General features: G+C 31.8%; 1 protein-coding gene across 9 annotated transcripts in view; it reads left to right on the top strand.

Moving 5' to 3' along the window:
• The window catches only part of LOC145277737 (glycerol kinase 3-like), a 152,213-nt gene that overhangs the window by 89,355 nt on the left and 38,557 nt on the right, over positions 1–24,301 (top strand). For all 9 annotated transcript variants that reach the window (XM_080129446.1, XM_080129449.1, XM_080129451.1 and 6 more), the window contains exons 3-12: positions 254–360; positions 1,227–1,304; positions 5,412–5,491; positions 8,961–9,098; positions 11,604–11,713; positions 13,144–13,246; positions 17,575–17,642; positions 18,532–18,574; positions 18,722–18,802; positions 21,356–21,434. In XM_080129446.1, the coding sequence (XP_079985572.1) occupies positions 303–360; positions 1,227–1,304; positions 5,412–5,491; positions 8,961–9,098; positions 11,604–11,713; positions 13,144–13,246; positions 17,575–17,642; positions 18,532–18,574; positions 18,722–18,802; positions 21,356–21,434 (838 nt within the window). In that variant the 5' untranslated portion in view covers positions 254–302. The remainder of the gene's footprint in view (positions 1–253; positions 361–1,226; positions 1,305–5,411; positions 5,492–8,960; positions 9,099–11,603; positions 11,714–13,143; positions 13,247–17,574; positions 17,643–18,531; positions 18,575–18,721; positions 18,803–21,355; positions 21,435–24,301) is intronic.

Raw genomic sequence — 24,301 nt, 5'->3', positions numbered from 1 at the left:
GACTATCCATTTGACCACTTCCATTTCTCTTAGTTTCGATAATTTCATAACTTCATTCATCAGACTTTGCCAATAGTATAAATCAATATAACTAAATTCACACTGTACTTTATTAATCTTATAGATCCTTATATGGTAACAATTTTGCTACCTAACCTCCCACCCCACCCCCTTTTTTTTGTAAGTGAAATGATTTGGGTATAAGGAATGTTTACAACTGATGTGAAATTGTATTGTCTTTTTTTACTTTCAGTTGGGTTGAAGAAGATCCGAAAGAAATTCTAGATTCTGTTTACACCTGCATGAGTAAGGCTGTGGAAAATCTGAGAGCCTTAAATATCAATGTTGATGATCTTAAAGGTAAATCTCTCTCTCTCTCTTTATCACATTTATTTTAAAGTGAAAATTTGGTGACTCTGATGCCTACTTTAAGGAATTTGCTCCGACTGACTTGGAATACAAAAACTTATTTGATGAAATGTTCCTGAATTGATTTAGATGAGGATTGGTAATATATATTATTTGGATTATTCAGACTACTGTTCTCATCTTAGGTGTTATTCTCACGTTTCAGATGATGTAACCTCTGACTTCTTTCAAGTGTCTCTTGACAATGGCTCTTATTGGTGAATGGTGGAAAGAATGTTTTTTGTTTTTTATTAACCATAATCATTAGAATTCAAAATGTGTAGTGTGTTTATGGAATGATATGCACATTGAGTTGTTTTCATTTTTGCCAAATTAATCTATCCTTAATTTTGTAGCAGGTACTCGACTGAATTTCGGTCTATCCACCCCTTTCACATAAAATATTTGCTAAAAATATGAATCTGGTTACAACAACTGTCGACAATTTCTTGTGCTCTCTATCGATACCCAAAACTAAACAAAGATTCTATGAGCAAAGTTTTTTTTTCTAGAACTGTCTGTGCAATACAATACTGTGCGACTGCTTTTGAGCTGATTATAGGATGGTCGTTTTCAAGTGTAATGTAAATAAGTTCTTGTTGAGCCGTCTTCTTAAATAATTCAACCCTACCCAAATTCCACAATAACCGATTATGATGTTGTTTCCTCATTTACTCGACATTCATTCACCCCTCTGTGGTAACCCCTCCTAATAAAAAAAAAAATCAAGTCATATAAATATTTATTCTTGTATCTTCTCTCAAACTATACGATCAAAACACATTTTTTTTTTTCAATTTTTTCATTTTTTTTTTCAGCTGTGGGCATTTCTAACCAACGAGAAACAACAATTGTTTGGGATAGAATCACAGGCAAACCGTTGTATAATGCAATTGGTAAGTATCTATTCTAGTACTGTCTTTAATTATTGTAATCTTTAATTGTTTCATGCAGGCATGTGAGCCAATCCATTAAAAAGACTATAGATTATTCATGGTTCAAAATTTGTTATTCTTGCTTTGATCAGGGAAAACGCCATTTAAATGTACCCCCTCCCCACCCCCGTCTCGGATGCTTTGACATTGCAACATCTCCGAAGATCATTCCTAACAAGAAAATATGCTGTTTTAGTGAGCAGTGAATATACTCGGTGAACCAAGTGCAAGAGAGAGTAAATTCAAGCACATGCATGTGGACTGACATCAATATAACACACACACACATAAAAAAGAGATAGTGATATGGGATAAGAGGGAGAAAGTAGCAACCCTACCTGAAGTCGGTGTCCCTAATGATGCTGGTTTAAACAGTGCTGAGAAAAAGATAACAAAATATCAAGGTCATATGTACAACATGAAAAGAAACTGGAATCTTGGGAAGATCTCCATCATTCCAATAATTATAGGGACAATCAGGCTCATGAAAAAGAATACCAAAAACTATCTGGCAACCCAAGTGCAAGAGAAATAAAAGCAATTACGCTTAAAAGGACAGTTAAAAAAGATCTCTCTGACAAAGTTTCTAAAATAACAGGTGAATTTTCTGATATCTGATAGGATGCCCCATCCCTGGCAAAAAAAAGAAAATGAATATTTGAAAAAAAAAATAAGATACCTTTTTAGTAAGTACTTCAAAATAATCAGTGCCTCTTTACAATTGAAAATCATATTTCAAATAAAAACACTTTAATGTATTTACATGCCATGCAGAAATAAGTACTCTCCACAAAAATTAGAAAAAATGATTGAGTGGGAGATTAATTAAAAGTAAAAAAACAATTTTAATGTAAATGACATTTTTATCTTATCAGGATGATAAGAAAGTTCTTGTGGTTTTTAACTTTATAATTCAGATGAACGTATTTCGGCTAAAATAGAAATTGATCGAAATAAGCACCATTAGAATCAACTTTCTGCAATGCAAAACAAGTTTATTTATGCCAGTAACGTAAAATTCTTGTGTTCTGGTTGCGATGAAGTCGCTGAAGGTGTTTTTGATATCGCTTAAGTTTTTGAAGCATTTCTCACGCAGAAAATTATTGAGATGCTTGAAAAAGTGGTAGTCAGTAGGTGAGAGATTGGGAGAGTATGATGGATGAGACAGTTTCGTAGCCCAATTCATTCAACTTCTGCTGAGTCAGTTTAGCAACATGCAATTGGGTATTGTGGTGGAGGAGAATTGGGCCTTTTTGTTGACTAATGTCGGATGTTGTTGTCGAAGTTTCTGATGCATATCATCCATTTGTTGACAGTACTTCTAGTAATGGCTTCACCTACATTCAAGAAACTGTAATGGATGAGACCAGTCACAGACCACAAAACAGCATGACCTTTTTTTGTTGCAATTCTAGCTTAGGAAAGTTGTGGAGCTTCGTCAGCATCTAACCATTGAACTGAGCATCGCTCGTTGTCGTAAAGAACCCATGTTTCATTGCAAGTTGCAACCTGGTTGAGAAATGAGCCCTTCTTGTTGTGCAAAAGAAGGGAAAATGACATTTCCTAACCGCATTTCTTTTAGTTGTCGTTCAATTTGTGAGGCACTCATTTATCAAGTTTTTTTGTCTTTTTAATCTCTCAAATGGTTGGAAATCGTTGTATATGTTATGTCTAATTCAGAAGCAAGTTCTTGAACGGTTGATTGATTTAATTGATTGTTGTCAACATCCAATGGCTGACCACTACGCTCATCTTCAAGACTCTTGTCACTGCCACAAAATTTCTTAAACCACCATTGTGCTGTGCGTTCAGTAGTGGTTCCTGGGCCAAACACTTTGTTTATAGTGTGAGCTGTTTCAACAGCTTTTTAGCCTAGCTTGAATTATAGTGTGAGCTGTTTCAACAGCTTTTTAGCCTAGCTTGAATTGAAATAAGAAAATTGTGCGAATTTGCTTTTTTCTATCTTGTATTCAACGTTCTGATAAGAAGACATAATTGTTTTAAAATGATTGTAATTTAAAGGATTAGATAGAGCGATAAATTGCTCTTTAAAATGATATATGAAATAAAAGTATAACGAAAATTTATTTGAAAATACATAGTTTGAAATCAAAATTTAAAATTCCGCAAGAACTTTCATGTCCACCTAATATTACATCATTCGTTTTTATTTGCTTAAATGACAGACGGATGTATCTCCTCTGCTTTACAGGCACTTTGGTACTTGTACAGTTTAGTCAAGACATTAAAAAATGAAAATACCGAAAAAAGTTTAAATTGTATGTATCCGTTATGGAACAAAGTTCTCCAAAAAAAAATTTCACTTAATTTCATCAAGTAGTTTTTTTTAATTTTTTTTTTTTTTACAGCGGAAAAACACATTTTTATGAGAGCGCGTTGAAGGCAGCCATGTTGGATTTAAAAAAAAAAAATTTGTTTGAATTTTAGAAATGCCAAAGGGAGATAACTCCAGTTAAAGCGCTGACACCCCTTCCCATTTTTAATACTAGCTTTTCTTCCTAAAAATCGAACATTTTGCTCGGTATCATAACAAATTGTTTTTTCGCTGTAAAAAAAAAAACTACTTCATGAAAGTAAGTGAAATTTTTTTTCAGAGAACTTCGTTCCATAACGGATACATACAATTTTAACTTTTTTCGATATTTTCATTTTTTAATGTCTTGACTAAACTGTACAAGTACCGGCACTTCCAGTAATCTCACTGTTAGCAATGGTAGATTGAGAAAATATGATACCAATGTTTATCTTTAATAAAATGTTCTAGATGATCTTCTACTTGATCATTTTTTTTTCTAATTTTTGGTGAAGATATCTATTTCAGCGTAACATGTAAGCACATGAAAGTGTTTTTACTTAAAATGCGAATTTCAATTGTGACTATTAGTAAAGAAGCATCATATAATCTGATAAACTACACATGTGAGGACATAAAACAATCAATCCCTAGTCTGAAGATTCCATTAAAGACCAACCACGTGTAGACCAGAGTTTTGCAAGATCCTACTTGAAAAAAAAAAAAACGTTTTTGGGGAATATATTTAAGAGGAGGACCCCAAATTCTATTCCATTTCTCTAGTTTCTATTTAATCCATAAATGGGACTTTGACATGTACTGCCATTCCAAGCCCAAACTGATTTGGAAGTAGTTACAAGTTTGGTGCTTATGTAATTTAGCAAAGATATTAAAAAAAATGAAGATAAAGAAAAATCTCAATGATGTACATGCCAGTTATGGAATAAAGTTCTCAAATAAAAAAATCGCTTAATTTGATCAAGAAGTCTTTTGGGTTTTTTTTTATATAGGAAAATCAAATTTTAGTGAGCCCGATTGGAATGCAATCATCTTGACAATTTCAGCTATGTAAAGGGGAGAGGGATGAACGCCAGGGAAGATAACTCCATCTAATTTTTGAAGTTTGTCAAAACACATATGAAGTTCTAATAATTTTATTAAAAAATTTGGGAACGATTTTTTAAAGAAAGAAAAGGCAGAAGGAAAAGAGAAATATCTAAAATTATTCAAAACTGTAAATATAATCTCGTCAAATTTTAGTAAATTTCAATAATTAGATGCAGTTATCTCCCCTAGTGCCCCCTCCTCTTTGTAACTGAAATTGCCAAGATGGCTGCATCGTAATGGGTTGCACTAAAAGTTAATTTTCCTCTATAAAAAAACAAACTGCTCGATTAAATTAAGCAATTTTTTTTTCTTGTATGATAACTTCATTCCATAATGTGTACATACATTATAGATATTTTTCTTTATCTTCATTTTTTAATATCTTTGCTAAACTGCATAAGTACCACAAATTGAATAAATATTGGATGTCATTTATTTACGATCGTTTTCTTTTTTTTTTTTTTACGCATATAACAGTTTTATGAAAACATGTCATAAGAAATATATAGAACTTTGAAATTTTATTTTACCCTGAGGGTGCATATATTTTTTAGTTATTCTAATTAATCAGTTTTTTTTTTTTTTTTTTTTTTTTTTTTTTTTTTGTGGTTGTAAAAGAAACCTGATTGCTTTAATTTATTTTGTAGTTTGGTTGGATATGAGAACAGCAGCAACAGTTGATAAATTGGTGGCAAGTGTACCTGGAAAAAGCAAGGATTTCTTGAGGGTAAGAGGAATTCTAAAAACCATTATTGAAGATATGGTACTGATGCAGTTTACGACCTGTGCTGAAACCAACATTTCGGTTGCATCTTCTGGCAGTGCATGTAAACAGCTAGAAGATGCTGAAATATTTAATCAATCAGATTGCAGCAGGCAAAAATTGTCAATAGCGAATTTAAAATTAAATATGTTAAGAAAATTGATTAAAAGAACCATTAATTTTATTAAAATGATCATAAATTTGATTAAAACAATCATAAATATCATTGAGTTTGATAGGAATTATTGAATTTTTTTCAGAAAACAAAACTTATACACTAAAAGATGCAGAACATGATCTTTTTCGCTCTAACCTTACAAAAAAACAATTTAACCCTAAGTCAGTCAGGTTCAAAAGCTACAGCAGTAAATATTTTTTCATTAAAATTATCATACAATGACTGTTTTTTGTTTGTTTGTTTGTTTGTTTTCTTGATTTAAATGTTTCCTTAATTTTTCCAGTTTAATAGCTTATCCTTATTTGAATTTTGAGATCATAAAGTTTTAATTTGTTTTTTCCTGGCTGCTTCCATAAACTACTGGATGATGCCAATGAAATATTGGTTTCAGCACAGGTTGTAAGCTGCATCAATACTGAAGATATTAGGATTTTCTGTGAGTGGATAAAGAAAAAACTGATTTACTGGACAATTACCAAATTAATAAATGAACAGTTTTCATTTAAACATAATAAAAGTGAAACGATCTCTCTCTCTCTCTCTCTCTCTCTCTCTCTATATATATATATATATATATATATATATATATATATACTAGCAGGCCACCTGGCATTGTCCAGTCGAAAAAAACACTTAAGGCCAAGAACAACAGGAAAAAAAGTAACATTTTTTTCTATTAATTTAAAAAGAAAATACAACTTTGTTATATATGGGTCGTTGAATTGCATTTATCTGCTAAAGATCTATCTAATTTACATATTCTTTTAAACATTCATTTTAATTAATTCCCTATTAGTTTTTCTTGGTTTTCTCATTGGATGATCATTTTTAGTTAACTATTACTGCGTAGTAGTTGTGTAAAAAGCTTATAGTAAACACAAACCTCTTTCTATATATATTTATGTATGCATATATATTTTTGTTTAAAAAATTTTGCCCACCAAGCTCCTCCATCAGTCTTTGGTCTGCAGAAACTTCATATATAGGGTATTTGAACCTATGTGAAACTTTATATTTGTGTTTTACCTGGGGAAAATCTGTGTGAAAATTGAAAAAAAATGAAATTTGCTAGGTGAAGGTCGAATGACGGCTTTACAAATATGCATACATGACATAATAGCTATTGGTTCATGTTTTAATTTTTAGTTTTACAGTAAACAGGTCCTCATAGTACAGTCATTAACATCAAAGGAGAAAGTAAATCGTAAGCTAAACGTTTTGGTTTCGATTCTCAGTAGTGGCACATGGGTCATTTTTTTTTTCTTTAACTTTTTGAATCATTACTATATTTTGGGCCCAATATAATAATGATAAATATGAAATGCACATTAAGCAAAATCTCATATTTAAGCAGATTTTACGACTGTACGATGCTGGGTGACCAACTAGTGTGTATATATATATATATAAGTGGGTCAAATTTTCCAAGTTAAACTATAAATAGCAATTTCTCTAACAAATTGATATTTGGCTCTCATTAGCCATTGAAATATAGAAACTTTCAGTCCATTTTCTTTTTGATTAAAATAAATTCCAACTGATTTCATCTATCCAACTCAATAAATCTTTCAGCAATAGAAATTTAGAGATTCATTGTTAATTTTCTATTGGATAATCTGCCAGTATGCTCATTCAATAAAATTGCGCCATTTTTTTTAAATTTGCAAGATTCAAAATAGCGTCTGGAATCTCTTTATTTCTTTTACTTAATTTACATTATGAGTACATGTTAAAATAATTAAATTCTAACAATAAGCTGACTTATTCAAAATTTCCTTATTTGATCTAGAAGTTGATTATTAATGTTAAATGATGACCGAAACAAAAGTTAAAGTAAAAAAATTCTGGATAACAATGTACAAAGTAGTATGTATTTATGTGTGTGTATAAAGAAGGGTTCCTTCAGTCCTTGAAAGACTATGGATACCCACGAATGGGTGTCTGCGTGTGAAATGTTTTTGGCAGGAGATGAGCAATCTCCAACCACACCTTCCCTGAGTCAGCATTATTAAATACCAGTGGTAAGTGAAGTGTATGTACAGGACGACTGGAAACAAATGCAAAGACAGGCGGAGAGCACATACAGTGTCTAGAATTCCCAAATGGTCACCTATCTGGTACTAACCAGGTTCAATGTTGCTTAACTTTGGTGATCTGACGAGAACTGGTGTGTCAGTGCGATTATGCTGTGTGTTTGTATTGCCTGGAAAACTGCAGCTGAAACTTGTATGCACACATGTAGCCAATAATGTTTTTATAAATATAATATCTAATATATAAAATAATAACAATATAGCTATATCCCAAGTTCCAAATATTTATTTTTCTTACCAAACAGTTCTCTCAGCACATCAAAATTTTGGTACATTTTTACAGATCTGTTTTGATATGCAGAAACAGTCAGTTATTATTCTGTCAATGTCAGATCATTTTATGCATATACTTATAAGAAAACAGACATTTTTGCTTAGAAAAAAAAAAAAGCATGATAATATAATGTTGGAAAGAAACATACATAAAAACCCAGCAATGATGGCTACCTAAATAAATGCATGTTGCTGGATCTACTATGTAGTTTTCTTTCCGATTATCATGCTTTTCTTTCTAATCAAAAATTCCTGTTTCTGATGAGTATGCATATGAAAAAATTCGATATTGACATCATAATAATTGATTGTTTTTGCATAAAAAACAGATTTGTAAAAATGTACTGAAATTTTAACGTACCGAAAGAATTGTTTGGTAAGAAAAATAAATATTTAGAACTTGAAATAGCTATATTGTTATTATTTCATATATAATCTGTTGTTATATTCAACAAATATCGAGCTTCTAAATGAAAAAGATTGGTATACACAAAGTGTGAAATATAATTGGAAAAAACATATTTTACCAAAAAACAAATATACATTATTGGCTACATATATGTATACATGTTTCAGCTACAGCAAGTTAGTGGACACTATTGGCAAAGTCCGTCCATTACACACTGCACAAGACATTTTAGCATATTGCTGCTTTTCTCAAATGCAATATAATTTATAGTAGGGTGATGAGTTTTAATGTATAGCGCTTCAAGAATTTTTAATTTTTTAAGATTATTTTCATGCATGAAAAAATGCTGCCTAAATCTACCAATTTCACATATATATATATATATATATATATATACACACACACACACATTCTTAATTTCGACATAACCATACAAGTATTAATATATATATATAAAAAAAAATTTTTTTTTGTCTTTAGCCGCAATGTGGTCTTCCAATCACTACATATTTCAGCGCTGTGAAATTGCGATGGCTGCTCGACAACATTTCTGATGTAAAGAGAGCAGTTGCTGAAGACCGGTGTTTGTTTGGGACGGTGGATACCTGGTTGCTTTGGGTAAGCAAGAATTTTAAAAAATTTATTTTTCATAGAAATTAATATAGACAAAAAAAACAACACAATGTTTAAACTAAACATGTTCATTATTCGTTTTATCTTTGCTGATTAGGAAAATGGTTTGACTTGGTTAAACCTGAAAAAAAATAGACAATTTAACTTCTCTATTCTGTAAAAGAAATTTCTCAGAAGAAAAATATGTGTCTGCCATGATTAAGTTTATTTATATATATATATATATATATATATATGGTACAACAGTAGCTTTTATTGTTAATACAACAGCATGATAGTGCAGAAGGTTTGTACCTTCAGCAGGATGGAGCACCAGATCATTATGATGTATTTTTGTGAAACTGGCTGGATGGCAACCTGTTTAGTTAATGGTTTGTACTGCTGAAGTGGTCATTGTTTACCATATTTAACCCATCTCAACCTTTTCATGTGAGGCATTCAAAAAGAGTTTACTTAACAAAACCTGTATCATTGTTAAATTTAAGATTAAAATCTGATCTGCCATTATTCAAATTCCATCGAAACTGTGCACCAAAGTATGCTGCTCAGTCACTGAAAGATTAACAAAAATTTAGCTCTATGGCAGACATGTGGAGCTCACATAAACATTGTTTTTTATATTTCTGAATTTTGGAGATGAGGATTGATAATTTGGATTATTTGGATTAGACAAGAGAAAAGTCCATGTTTTCTTCAATAACCATACATCTGAACAGCATCATATTAATGCAGGTGTACCTTAGGGCTCAATCCTTGGGCCGTTATCATCTTTCTCATATAAATAAAGTGAAACTAATCAAAGCGACGACACACCGCCTGGCCTTCTGGCCAGGACGTCTTGAAGGCAATCAGCTTTGATCAATGTGGGGGAAACCCTTCATATCAGACAATTGCTATTCATTAAGACACTGCCAGAGTTCCCCTTTTTTTGGGGGTGGGGGGAGCTGGTTTTCCCAAACATTGTGGGGAAACAAATAAACTGGCCTCCAGCCAGATGTTCATTTCTGCACCTGCGTGAACTTATTCACTTAACTATCCATTTCTGCAAGTCAACTTTTTGATTGACATCTCTAAATTTGAACATTTTTCACTTCCTGTCACGTCATGGCGCAACGGTTAAGTTTGAGCTTTTCTTTCACTTTCTTTTCCGCCTTCGCATCAACAAACACCCGGGCAATGCCGGGCACCCCCGCTAGTTCCTAATATTCATAAACGACCTCCCTGATAAAATTGTATCCAAGATGGGTATATTTGCTGATGACACCATACTCTATAATAGAGGAAGAAGCGAATGTACACATATCCAAGACAATGGAAGAAAACTTAGAAAACAATCTCCAGACCGTAGCGAAATGAGGATGTAAATGGTTGGTAACATTTATTGCAACTGAGATTAAGCTTTGTTCCTCTAACAACTACAAAAATCTTCTCAATTACCAATTGTAATGACCAATAACATCCTACCTAAGAGCTCATCCTTTATCTTAAGGTTATCATTCACAGGCAATATGAATTGGAACAAATACATTGAGGATATTGTCAAGGCTGCTGCAAAGAATGTTGGCTCTTTCTAATGTACTAGAAAATTACTCATACCAAAGAGTATCTTATATTTTACAAGGCCACAATTTGGCCATGCCTGGAGTATTGTTGCCACATCTGGGCTGGTGCATCTACCACTGGTCTGTCACTCTTAGACAGGATCCAAAAAAGTCTCAAATCTAATAGGTTCCACACTATCGGCTAAGCTCTAACTCCCTGTCTCATCACTGCAATGTCGTATCTCTGTGCCTATTTTGCAAGTACATAATGGAATGTGCTCTGATGAATTCATAGCACGTGTCCCCTCGACGTACATACACCCAACAAGCAGCAAGATTCCCTCCCTTCACTGTTGAAGTCCCTAGATGCCAGAAATTCTTCTACTCTAATAGCTTCTTCTTTTGGAATTCCCTCTGTTCCTGCTTCTCTGATTGCATTAATCTGTAGAAGTTTAAATGTTTTAGCTGATGTAACCTCTGACCTTTTTCATGCATATTTTGTCGAATGCTTGGCATGATGGATAATGTGCAAGGTAAAATTCCGTTGTGATCCTCTTCTGGAGGTTGAAGATTCAATCTTCAGTATGGGCTATTCAAAGAATCCACTTGTGAATTGAGATTTCTACCTAGTCACGGCTGATGGAATGAGATCATGCAACCTTCGTGGATTAAATAAAGGGTCTCATTCGAAAATCTGTGCAAATTTCCAATTTCAGCATCAAGGGTTAGAAGTTACATCGGCCAAAATGCTGTAGTCCAAATAATACGCATCATGTTTTATGTTACCTTTTAATTTTTGTATCACAGTTGTATGTTTTTTTTTTTTAAATGTTGCATTTATTATATGGTTACCTATGGTGGACGTTTTATATTAAAAAAAATTTTGCCATGTCATATTCAAATTTTGTCTTAAATATTTTTTGTTTTATATTTTGCTTCCTCCTTTTAGAACTTAACTGGAGGTCCAGATCATGGCTTTCATATCACGGATGTCACCAATGCTAGCCGCACAATGTTGATGAACATTCATTCTTTAAGATGGGATGAAAAACTCTGCACGTAAGGTTTACTTCCATTTGTAATGATTTTAGGCTGTTTTTGTTTTTTTGTTTTTTTTGTGCCACTTAAATTGAAAATGACTATTTTATAAATACAATAGTAATAGTTATCTACAGTGTTGATGAAATGTAAAACAAAAAATTCCATAGTATTTAGATTATTTGTATGATTGTTCTCATCTTGAGTGGCATTTTCACAATGTTTCGGTCAATGTAACAGTCAATCTTCTTGTTGAATCTCGGAAATTACACTACAGGTCTGGAAGGATTTGTTGCATAGTGGATAAAGTACTTGGCAAAATTCAGTTGTAAGTTACACTCTTCTGAAGATTGAAGGTTCAATCCTTAGTGCAAGCGACACTCAAAATACAATTGCAATTTACTTAGGATTTCTACCAAACCATGGCTGACAAAATAAGTGTATGTTACCCCCATTAATTAAATAAAAGATGCGGTTTGAAATTCCATGAGTTTAACAGAAAGATTCTAGAGTTTGACAAGATACACTTGAAATAGGTCAGAGATTATATCAAGCAAAATATTAAAATACTCAAGATGAGAACAGTTGTTTGAATATTCAAAATAATACAAATTATTACTCTTCATCTAAAAAATTCAGAACAAAAACAAATCCCATCTCACTTCATGCACGTTCATTAAATTACTGTGGAGACAATTACATCAAGTGTAATGTACATCATATGAATATTTTTCATTATTTTTATTTGTTTTTCTTGTCATTATTTTGATTTTTGTCAGATAGCTGTCCAATTTACACAAACACACATTGTTTTGTTACCTAACTTTATGTAAATAGAGAAGTACGAGTATATGTTTATATATTTTTATGTATAGGATTCACTCCTAAACTAATAAACTACTTATAAATTTGAACACAAAGCTCTTTTTTAAATATTTTTTTGGAATCTTCGAACTTTTGTTCTCATCTTTAGTGCTACTTTCACAACATCGATGTAACCTCTGACTTTCTTGATGTGTATCTGGTCAAACTCGGGAATTTGGATGGAATTTCGAATAACCCTTTATTTACTTCATGAGGATAGCATGCTCTCGTTCTGTCACTCAACATTCTGTCCCAAATTCCCAAGTTTGACAGAAACATTTCTGAGTTTGACAAGATACACCTGAAAAAGGTCAGCGGTTACATCAACTGAAACGTGAAAATAACGCTCGAGTTGAGAACAGTAGTCCGAAGAATCCAAATAATACAAATAACCAATCCTCATCTAAAAAATTCGGAAACGTAAATCTTTTTTTATTTAAACATCGCAATGTTTGTTTCTGTTTTTTGTTTTGCTTTTCATTTGGTTTTGGCTATGATTTTTTTTCTTTTTTTTGATTTTAACTATAGAATTACATTCAGGATTAATAAATTATACATATATATATTTTTTTAAATTTATTTTGTAGCTTTTTCAATATTCCCATGTCCATTCTACCTGAAATCCATTCATCATCAGAAGTCTATGGTCACATAATGGATGGTTCTCTTAAAGGTATTCCAATTTCTGGTGTAAGTAAATAAGCATGTACGAAATTTGTATTTATCTTTTTGAAAATATCTTTTGATTTTAATAGATAATTTAATAGGATTTTATATTTATAAGAGATTATAACATTACTATGGTAATAAATGACTTGATTGTGAACAATTGTCTGGCATTATGTTGTGGATAGAAGCAAGTGTTCATCTTTCTTATTGACATATTGTAGTTGTCTCCATATGAGCAGACAGAGATGTTATTTATTTATATATTTTTTTTACTAAAAAGTCACTTATCAAGGCTAAAATATGCTCAAGAATAAGATAGATTGACAGTTGAAAGGATTGAAAATCTCTTCAGATCACCTACTCAAAGCAACAGCCAACCTAGAAAACGGTGATTATTATGTAGCTGCTGAAAGTAAACACAAGCTGGATTATTTTGTTCTCTTCACTAACAATGATAAGCAGTTTCATAAGCAGCAGCAGCAGCATTTTTTTTTTTTTTTTTTTCACCGACAAAAAAATGCACATAAACGACATGGCATCTCAAAACAAGTCAACCAAGCAAAAAATCTGTCTCCTTTCATTATGCCACTTCAAACTGCCAACAGCACCTCAATTTGCATAATCACCCTTGCTTAATGGTTCCAGGTACCCATGCCACTGTTTCCTTACAGCAAGCATATTCTCTCTGCACCGTTACCACAAAAATTGAAATTACCATTGGATTTATTATAAAATTTTACGCACAAAAAGTCATTTGATTTTGGTATTTGGCTTTGTTTTCAATTTCATAAGCAGACACAGAGACGGTATAAATTTAGTATAGTGTAGCTGGCTTTGTTCGTTAACTAATTCCTATATACTACTTGAAATCATTGAAACAAAACTACTCAAAAATAAATAAATAAATAAGAAAAAACTAACCAATAAGATAAAACCAAGCGATGAGAAAAAGAAGACAAAACTAATAAAACCAAAATTCACACACGGACAACTGATAGTGTATTATGACAAAGACATACAAGCGGGCAGATACATTAAAACATAAAAGACAAGGCCATCAAACCAGACATTGTCATTCGGAACAAACCTGAAAATATTGCTTTCATTATAGATGTAGCCTTTTGAATATCTATGGCCTCAATAGAGTTGAACGCAAAAAAGTTATATCAATTGAATATGGATATAAATTTAACTTGTAAAAAAATCAAGTCTTAGCTCAGGAGGGAGCTTCTTGATCTCTTCAAAATAGCTGAAAAAAAAATAGAAAAAGATAACTAATCATTATATAATAGATAATGACATTTTATAACTAAAAATGAAAAACCTCACCCGTGTGCCCGACACTGATGGACAGTATGTGTTCTGTCTTCACTGGAATCTGCCAATCACTCGGTTGTCTCAATTAAGATAAGAGCAAAATGTAATGTCCTCAGATGTACCTCTCTATCATACGGCATATTGATACTCTCTGATTGACTGAGATAGTTTCCAAATATTTATATCAGATATATCTCTGCATTCCATGTTTAAAAAGAACATATCCTCTATAGTATTAGACCTGCCTGACAGATTAACTGTAGATATAGACCGCTTCATAACCTTCAAGAAATTCCAGCAAAATCCTAACAGCCAGCTATGGTTTACTCCAAAATGTTCCGCTGCCATTGCGCACATAAACTACTATTTCCATTGCTTTCAACAAAATAGATGTTCTGAAACTAAAGCCGCCTTTAGGACTGCTAGTAGCCACTGCAAAAGAGTAATAAAGAATGCGCGAGAGTTGTATGTTCAGTCTGTCAAGTCTAAAGTAACTGAGCAGTGGCTTGGTGCCCACGAGTTTTGACGGATAACAAACACGGTCCTGAACAGAAGCATGTCCTCTATTGTAACTATCATCAATGAAGGTAATTTCATCAACATTTAACAAAGCCAAACTCTTTGCTAAGAACTTTGCAGAAAATTCTTCCCTTTGTGATTAGGGCCACCATGGGGCCACCTACCTGCCATATTTTTTCTATGACTGAAAAAGCACTATGGTATATACAAATATATGTGCGTGATGTTGCTAAACTTAGCAAAAACTTGGATTCCAGTAAAGCAACTGACCCTGACAGCATTTCAATCATAGTGTTCAAAAAACTTCAACCGGAACTAGCACCCATACTTTCAAAGCTGTTTAAATGTTGCCCCACAGGAGAAATACTTACCAACACCTTGGAAAATGTTATCAGTCTGCCTTGTATTTAAAAATTCTGGAGATCAGTCATCTGTCTCACAGTACAGTCCAATCAGTCTCCTGTGTGTCATGATTAAATTGCTGGAATCTGTGATAAATAGAGAAGTGGTCAACCACATCAGCAAAAATAACCTACACAGCGACATGCAATAAGGTTTACATTCTGCTAGATTTACAACTGATGTGTTAACTGTAATATCACACAGGATTAGAGAATCTCTTGATGGGGGATTCGTTTCTTGATATATCAAAGGCTTTCGATAAAGTATGACATAAAAGTCTACTTCACAAGATTTCCAGCTACGGAATAGCTGAAAAGGTCCTCAGTTACTAAATCCATTCTCATTGATAGGTTTATAAGAGTAGCACTTGATGGACAGAAATCAGAAGCCCATAGTGTCAGTACTGGTATCCCTCAGGGTTCTATCCTAGGCCCAACTTGCTTCCCAATCTTCATTAATGATCTCCCAAATCACATTCTTAGATCATTTGTAGACATTTATGTGGACGGCACTACCATCTATGGCAACACTTCAAAGGCCAGCAATGATGATTTTACTGATTCTCTCTCTCTCTTCTGACCTTGAGCATATGGTGCAGTGGGGAAAGGGGTGGCTGGTTCATTTTAATGCATCTAAAACCAAGCTTCTCTCTTTTCATCATTAATGCTCTGACTCCGGCATGGCCCTAATTGAAATGAATGGCTCTTGTCTTGGAGAAGCACCATATCTTGACAAACTTCTAGAACTGACCTTCACTCCTGAGCTGAAATAGAACACATATATCGAATTTGTTGTTAAGATTGCTAAAAAAAAAAATGGTTGAATCATTCTACTGCTCCAGTACATTCAGAGGAAACATGAGTTGGAACAGATACATTGAGAGCATTGCCAAGGCTGCTGTGAAGAAGGTGGGCTCTCTCTACTGTGCTAGAAAGCTATTCACGCCTGAAATTATCCTGTACCTCTATAAGGTCGCTACTTGCCCATGTATGGAGTACTGTTGTCACATTTGGGCTGGTGCATCTGCTACTAGTCTCTCACTCCTAAACAGGTCCTGAACTGCCATCTAAGCTTCAGCCTCTGTCCCATTGACGAAACGTCGCATCCCTCTGCCTGTTCTACAAATATTTTAATAGTGAATGCTTTGACGAACTACAAGCACTTGTGCCCCTCAACATAAATACCCCCCGACAAACCCAAGTAGCTAAATCCCACCCATACACAGTAGAGATCTCTAGGTGTAAGAAAGCCTTCTACTCCAATAGTTTTTTTTTTCCAGAATGGTTAGACTTTGGAACTCCCTTCCAGGATTCTGCTTTCACAACTGTACTGACATGCAGAAGTTCAAGTGTAATGTGAACAGACATCTTGCTGCTCATCTCCCTTCATAATATCCCTGCAACTTATGTCCTCGATAGTAGCCCCCTACTTCAAAGTGGCACTGTGCCTTGTTTGGGGTGAAAATTGAATAAATAAAAAAATAATTAAAAAAATATATGTCACTACTGGTGCAATCCTCTACCTGTATAGGAGTTAAGTACATCCTAGAAGAGAGTACTATTGCCACATTTGAGGAGGAGCTGTTCAGAGCATCTTTTTCTGCCTCGACAGGGTACAAAACTGACTTTGAAATTGGTGGGTGATGTCTTTTTTTCCTCTCTCCAGCCTTTGTATCATAGAAAAGACGTTGCAAGCCTCTTTCTGCTCTATTGTTATTTTCATAGCAGGTGCTCGACTGAGCTTCACTCTAGGATTTCCTACTGGTAAATCTTTCACCACAAACATTCGACTATCTATAACAGCTATCAGCAATTTCCCTTAGTCTCCGTCTATGCTTAAATCTAAGCGAAAATTTTATGAGCTCATTTGTGGAACACACTACCACAGAGCTGTGTCCCAGCTGACTATGACATGGTTGTTTTTAAGTCCAACGTGAACAGGTTCTTGAAGAGCTGTCCTCTAAAATAAATTATCAAATTTCCATTAACATTTATTGTTGAGTGGCCTTTGGACCTTGATAAGCAGTGACTATATGATGTAAAAAAGATTTGAAACTAAATGAAATCGTACAAATATTTTCCTGTTTTATCGTAATTTTTCTTTCTTTATAGATTTTAGGTGATCAGCAAGCAGCTCTTGTTGGACAAATGTGCTTCAAGCAAGGATCTGCTAAAAACACGTGAGTTGCTTTTTTGTTTTAATTCTTTAGCGAATCAGCTAAAGAATTGTTCATAGTAACCACAATTTTTCAAAATATTTCGGAACAAAAATGACCAAAAAACATTTTTTTTTATTATATATAAAAGCCAATGTTACTGTTTCTGAACACATGAAATTCAGACTCACGATGATGAGGTTGTAATCAAAATTGTTTTGTTTTATGATTTTTATTTTGGTTTTAAATTCTGAAATGAAAGAAATACTTTTATATTCTTTGTCTTAAAAAATTCTTTTCCCTTTCAAAAAAAATTGTTTTCACTCCATATTTTTTTTTTATCTTTCATTTGTGACTCATTTTTATCTTTTTTTACCTCTTTTTCACTTTTTACCTCTTTTTCACTTTTTACCTCTTTTTTGTCTCTTTCTTTTTGTCTCTTTCTTTTTGTCTCTTTCTTTTTTGTCTCTTTCTTTTTGTCTTATTTTTTCAGTCTTTATTTTTTTCTATCTTTATTTTTTTCCTATCTATTTCTTTTTTGCTGTCTCTTTTTCTTTTTGTTTCATTTTCTTTTTGCTGCTTTTTTGTCTCTTTTTCTGTCCTTTTTTGTCTTTTTAGTTTCTTTCGTTTTTGTCTCTTTACTTCATTTTTTACCATTCTCTCTTTTTATTTCTGTTTTGTCTCTTTCTCTTTTTTGTCTCTTTCTCTTTTTTGTCTCTTTCTCTTTTTTGTCTCTTTCTCTTTTTTGTCTCTTTCTCTTTTATGTCTTTCTTTTTTTTGTCTCTTTCTTTTTTTGTCTCTTTCTTTTTTTGTCTCTTTCTTTTTTTGTCTCTTTACTTCATTTTTTTACTATTCTCTCTTTTTCTTCTGTATTTAATTTTAATTTTTTTTTCTTGTTTTTCTTGCTTTTCAGATATGGGACTGGTTGCTTTCTTTTATACAACACAGGTTCGCAGGTGAATTCTTTATTTCTTTCATTAGTTATTTTTATTTTAATTACTATGTAAAACCAATACTTTTCTCATAATTCAGTCAAAATAATTTAAAATTGATTTCATTGTCTTAAATTTCTTTGTATTTCAATGGCTTTATCTTCCTTTCAGCCAATCGAATCTTCCCATGGTCTGCTTACCACAGTTGCTTATCAATTAGGCAAAAGAAAACCGGTTACTTATGCGCTTGAGGTAGAAATGATTTCCTTTAACCTTTATTTATTTGTACTATGTCTCTCATCCTTACCCGCCGCAATGTATCTTACCTTAAATGACAAGTTTTTCTTCTATTTTACATCTATTCCTAGCATATTTCCAATTTTTTTCACACTGTTTTCTTTTTAATACTTTTTTCCTTTTAACACTTATTCTGTTTTTTGTTGCTTATTCAAATTGGCACTTATGGCAATAAACAAAACTGAAGAAAAACTTTTATTGTGTACTTATTTGTTATGGAATGAAGATGGTACATTCCAAAAATTACAAACATTGATGAAGTTTTTTTTGTTTTTTTTTTTTAAATTTTCTAAAAACAAATTTGCTGTTTTTTTACAAATAAGTGAAGGCCAAAACCATTTTAATATTCTTCTAAAAAAAATGTTTTCATCATTTGAAAATGTTATTTTCTTAAAAAGAAAAAAGAAATGTTTTATGTCAATAAATTATTGTTCGGTTTTAAATCTTATGTTTCGGTTGTTTTTCCAACATTATCTCCTCTCCATCAAAAAAAAAAAAAAAAAAACAATTTTCATTAATTTTTTTTTTTATCTGCCCTTGATTTTACTATCGCCACTACTTTTTTCCTCCCTTATTGACACTGGGTAAAATTTGATTTTCTTGAATAAAAAAAAATTACTTGATCAAATTATGTGACTTTTTGGAATATTTAATCTTGTACCATAACTGCTATGTACTTCATACAGACTTTTCTGTATTTTTTTAAAAACTTTTAAGTGCCAATCTGAATAAGCACCTGTTTTTCTTATTTTTTTTATTCATTTTTTTTTTTTTTTTTACTAATCCTTTTTGCTTTCTTTATTGCTTTTCTTATGCTCATTCTTTTTTAACATACACCTTTTTTTTCTCTCTTGTTCATTATTATTTTTTTATATTCCTTTTCATGGTTATTCTTTTTTACACTTATTTCATTTTCCTTCCCTTATTCATTTCTCCTGATGCTACCAGATCTGGCTATCTAAATATACTGGGTTCCTGTGACCTAAAATGTACCAAACATTGATGTTATTATTTTTTTTCTTCTTTTCCTTTGCAAAACTCAATCATGTTGTGCAAAGCCAAAAACAAAGATCACAATTTTCCTCTACAAAACAATCAAACTAAACACCATGGATAAATGTTTGAAGATATATAAAGAACTTGAAGCATAAAAACTTTTACATAAATGACTGGATTCAGCATTAGATAACCTGAAACGGGTTAATATGCAGTAAAACAAAACAAGCAAACAACCAAATTCCTTCTTTTTACTTTTTATGCTTATTCCCATCTTTTATATGAATTCCTTTATCTACACTAAAAAAAAAAGTATTTCTACTTTAAATTTCATTTTTCTTCGCCTTTTTTACTCATCTGTTTTTTTTTTTTGTTTTTTTTACATTCTTTTTGTTTCTTTCATTCTGTCCCTCCTTCTCATTCTGTTCTTAATAATTATGATAACTTGTCAGTCTTGCACTTACGCCCGGCAAAGTTTGACAACTCTAGAAGGGTCACATCAGTATTTTACACCGTCAAATCATGATATTACGAATTATTAAAGTTTTTAAGTTTTAAAACTTAAAATAAATAGGGTATTTAAAAATATATAAATATTTTTAGTTTTATGTTTTCTTTTATTACGCACAGCAATGTTTTGTGGTTTTAATATTTTTATTATTTATTAAAAGCATAAGACAACAATACACTTTGTTTAATTTTCATAGTTGTTTTATTTTGTATAAATTTATATTTTGTTATGTGGTTCATTACTTCAGATTTTATTTTGTTTTATTTTGTTTGTTTGGTAAATTTTCAGATTAGGTCCACCTCCACAATTTTCTTTTAAATGACAACTTTTATAGGTTTTCGACTATGCTGAATACGAAAATCGCATTGAAATTTTGCAGAAATAAGTAGTTATCGAGATATAAAAAATTGTATTATGCACTGTATTCTTTGGCGGCCATCTTTTTCCGCGCATGCAGTGGCAGTCATAGATGAGTAGATTTGTTTATCGCACGCATGCGTGTAAAAAAGATGGCCGCCAAAGAATACGATGCATAATGCAACTTTTTATATCTCGATAACTACTTATTTCTGCAAAATTTCAATGTGATTTTCGTATTTAGCATAGTCGAAAACCTATAAAAGTTGTCATTTAAAAGAAAATTGTGGAGGTGGATCTAATCTAAAAAAAAATACCGTTTGTTTTTCTGTTAAGACAATAATACACTTTCTAAAAATTGTTTCCTTTTTCTGTTAAATAGTTATAAGTATATAAACATGTATATTTTGTTCGTTTACTTTATTTAATCAAGTGACGGTGTAAAATACTGATATGATCCTTTTAGAGAACTTACTTTCGACTTTACTAGGCATAAGTGAAAGAGTGCCGATAATTTTACGTACTTTGTTTTATTTATACAATAAGTTACAAATTCCTACAAAATGAATTTTTTGTAATTCAATTTCTCATTCATTTAGTCACTAATTGTTTTTGTTTCTTACATTTTTTTTGATATTTTAAAGGGGGCTATTGCTATTGCTGGCGCCTGTGTACAATGGTTAAGGGACAATCTTGGAATTATTAAAACTTCAGCAGAAATTGGTAAGTAATTTTTTAACAGTAATTTTCTTTTGTTACTTTGAGAAATGTTATATTAATTTTACTACTCATCGTCTTTCTTACTATCAATATTTCTCAGTAACTGCACATTCACTTAATATACCTACTTTACCAGGTTAGTATTTATCTTCAAATCACCCAATAGTTCTATCATATAGTTCAAAACCAACTTCATAACCTAGTAGATGATGCCCTTTTCTTTTCTTTACAACTTTTTTCCCCACACAAGAGATGTTGTGAAACTAGCTCGGCTCTATCATTATTTTCATAGCAAGTGCTTGTCTCAGCTCCAATCTATACCCACCTTTGTCAAACTTTCACAAAAAAAACACTCGACTAGCTACAGCCACTATCAACAATTTTCTCCACTCTGTGCCTAAATCTAAATGCAGATTCCATGAATAAAGCTTCTTTCCTAGAACTGACTGCCTGAGAAACACTGTTCCACTGGCCTACTTCCCTGCTGATTAAAATATAGTAGCCCTCAAGTCCAATGTAAACAAGTTCTTGTTAAGCTGTCCTCTTAAATAATCCAAATTCTACCAAATCTACACTGTTAACGATTACTATACTACCACCTTATCCTCAAGTAATCTTCGGGCCTTGATAAGTAGTGACTTCCTTGTAAAAAAAAAAAAAAAAAAAAAAAATCATAAATTAGCTGCTAGTGCCACCTCTGAACAAGATATCATCAAGAAGGATAACTCATACTGAATATTTATAGACACATTAATGTTTATTCTCTGAAAGAGTTTGATCTTATATTGAACTAGGATGGGTAAAATAAATTTCATGAACATAACCATTTTGCACCACTTTTATATCCCTTTATGAAGATTAAAATCTAAACCTCATGTCTAGAATCCCTATTCTAATTTAGATCAAAATACATTACATTAGATTCTACAAAATGTCTAAAATTTAAAGCTTAAGCTTAAGGAGCTCTAAGAAGAAATTAAAATTCAGAGAATCTTGCTTAATTGTTATCTAAATACTATGGATTAAATTTAATGCAAATCTAAAATGTTTGATTTAAAAATAACATTTTTTTAAATGCGATGTACCTATATTATGCCTTCTAAAACCTTTTACAAATGATTCAAATAAACTAAGATTTGGAAAATATTTATTAATTAATGTCAGATACCTATTGTTGAAATTTCACAAAAAATTGGAAGTATCAAATACCAACCAAAAACCAAGTTAAACTAAATATAGCCCAAATAACCCACCCTTACACCTAGCAGTTGTGTTCCAAAATTCATAATGACTGGTTAATTAGTTTAGGAGAGAATCCTATACATAGAAATATATAAATTTATGCACATACCTAACTTTATATAAATAGAGATTGATATAGATCTGATGCTATAAATGACATCATTTTCTATGAGGGTCATTCCAAAAGTAAAACTTCCTATATATTTTTTTTTAAAGTTGAACTACAAAGACGGAAGTGGTATTATTAAACGAGCAACCTATTGTGCTCCAGATTATTTCTACATAATTACCACCATTCTCTATGCACTTTTGCCAAGAATTCAATGACACATCTCTGCTTCTGATGTACATCCATGACAGGGATTGCTTTATTAGAGCCTTACATTGTCAATATCTTCAACAGAGGGATGAAACGTTCAGGTCATGAATGTAGTAATATACTCGGACAGAAAAAACGCTTTGGATAATCACAGATTTCAAGGTAGTTCTACTAAAATAGCCATATTTTTTAAACCAAAGCACTTCAAGTCTTCAAATTACTACTGTTTTGTTTGGAAATGAATATACTTTCACATGAATTAATAAATAAATGTACATTATATATTTTAAGAATTTTAATTTTAAGTAAATAAAGTGCTAAAAATGTGAACGTCATCATAAAATGGCATTTTCGGTAAGGTTTTGTAATGACTCTCCTTGTTTTCTAAAGGCCCCTACCGTGATTGTATGAAGAATTTCGTCATGAAATTTGGGAAACAATCAAAAGAGGTGTTAATCTTAATACTGTCAAGTGTCCGAAATATTTTTGACCATTTCTTTTTTTTTTTTTTTTTTTATGTTAAAAATAAGACTTTAATATGACGAGTATCGAACATTTTGAAAAAAAATTTCTTTGGACACCCACTAGTAAGTAAATCAATCTTTTTACTATCTTTATCAATTAAAAGTATTATTGTATGTTGAGTAGGACCGCCGTAATTGATAATAATTTAAAAGAACCTACCTCCAAAAAAAAAACGTTTCTAATTCTCGAATTTGGACAAATGAAGTTAATATTAGTAGCAGCAGCAGCTGTAGCATTAGCACAGTGTAAACAACACGCGTTCTTTAATTTTTATTCAAGAACGAATTAAGAAAGACATGAAAATATGAATATAAATGTAGTAACTTATCTTACTTTTGATAACATTTATTTGTTATATATTTGTTTTTTTGACAACTTTTTCGAATCTGTGTATAGTAATACAAACCCTAAAAATCTATATCAATATTCTATTTTAAAAGCAGTTAGAAAACACATCAAACTACAATTAAGAAGCTTTTTATTTCGTTATTTTTTTTCTACTTATTAAGCGAAAGGTATTTTTACGACCTGCTCCAGCATAGTATAAATGGCCTATGGAATAAACACCTTCAACCTCGAAAATAGAAATCAACAAATTTATGGAATTTTCTTCGAAATTTCGTAATTAAATTAAAACTAAATATAACTTTTGCTGACTTATTTACCGGCCAAATGTACACACTATTTATATATATATATATATGTATATATATATACACTTTCTGTAAGATATTTATTTGAAATTGAAACAGCATTTTGCAGTTAAGACAACAAAAATGAAGTA

This window comes from Euprymna scolopes, chromosome 6 (assembly GCF_053919585.1).
Source record: "Euprymna scolopes isolate OS-2025 chromosome 6, ASM5391958v1, whole genome shotgun sequence".
Taxonomy (NCBI): Eukaryota; Metazoa; Mollusca; class Cephalopoda; order Sepiida; family Sepiolidae; genus Euprymna; species Euprymna scolopes.
Note: the sequence above shows the minus strand (reverse complement) of the source record. Positions and strands in the feature narration are given on the sequence as shown.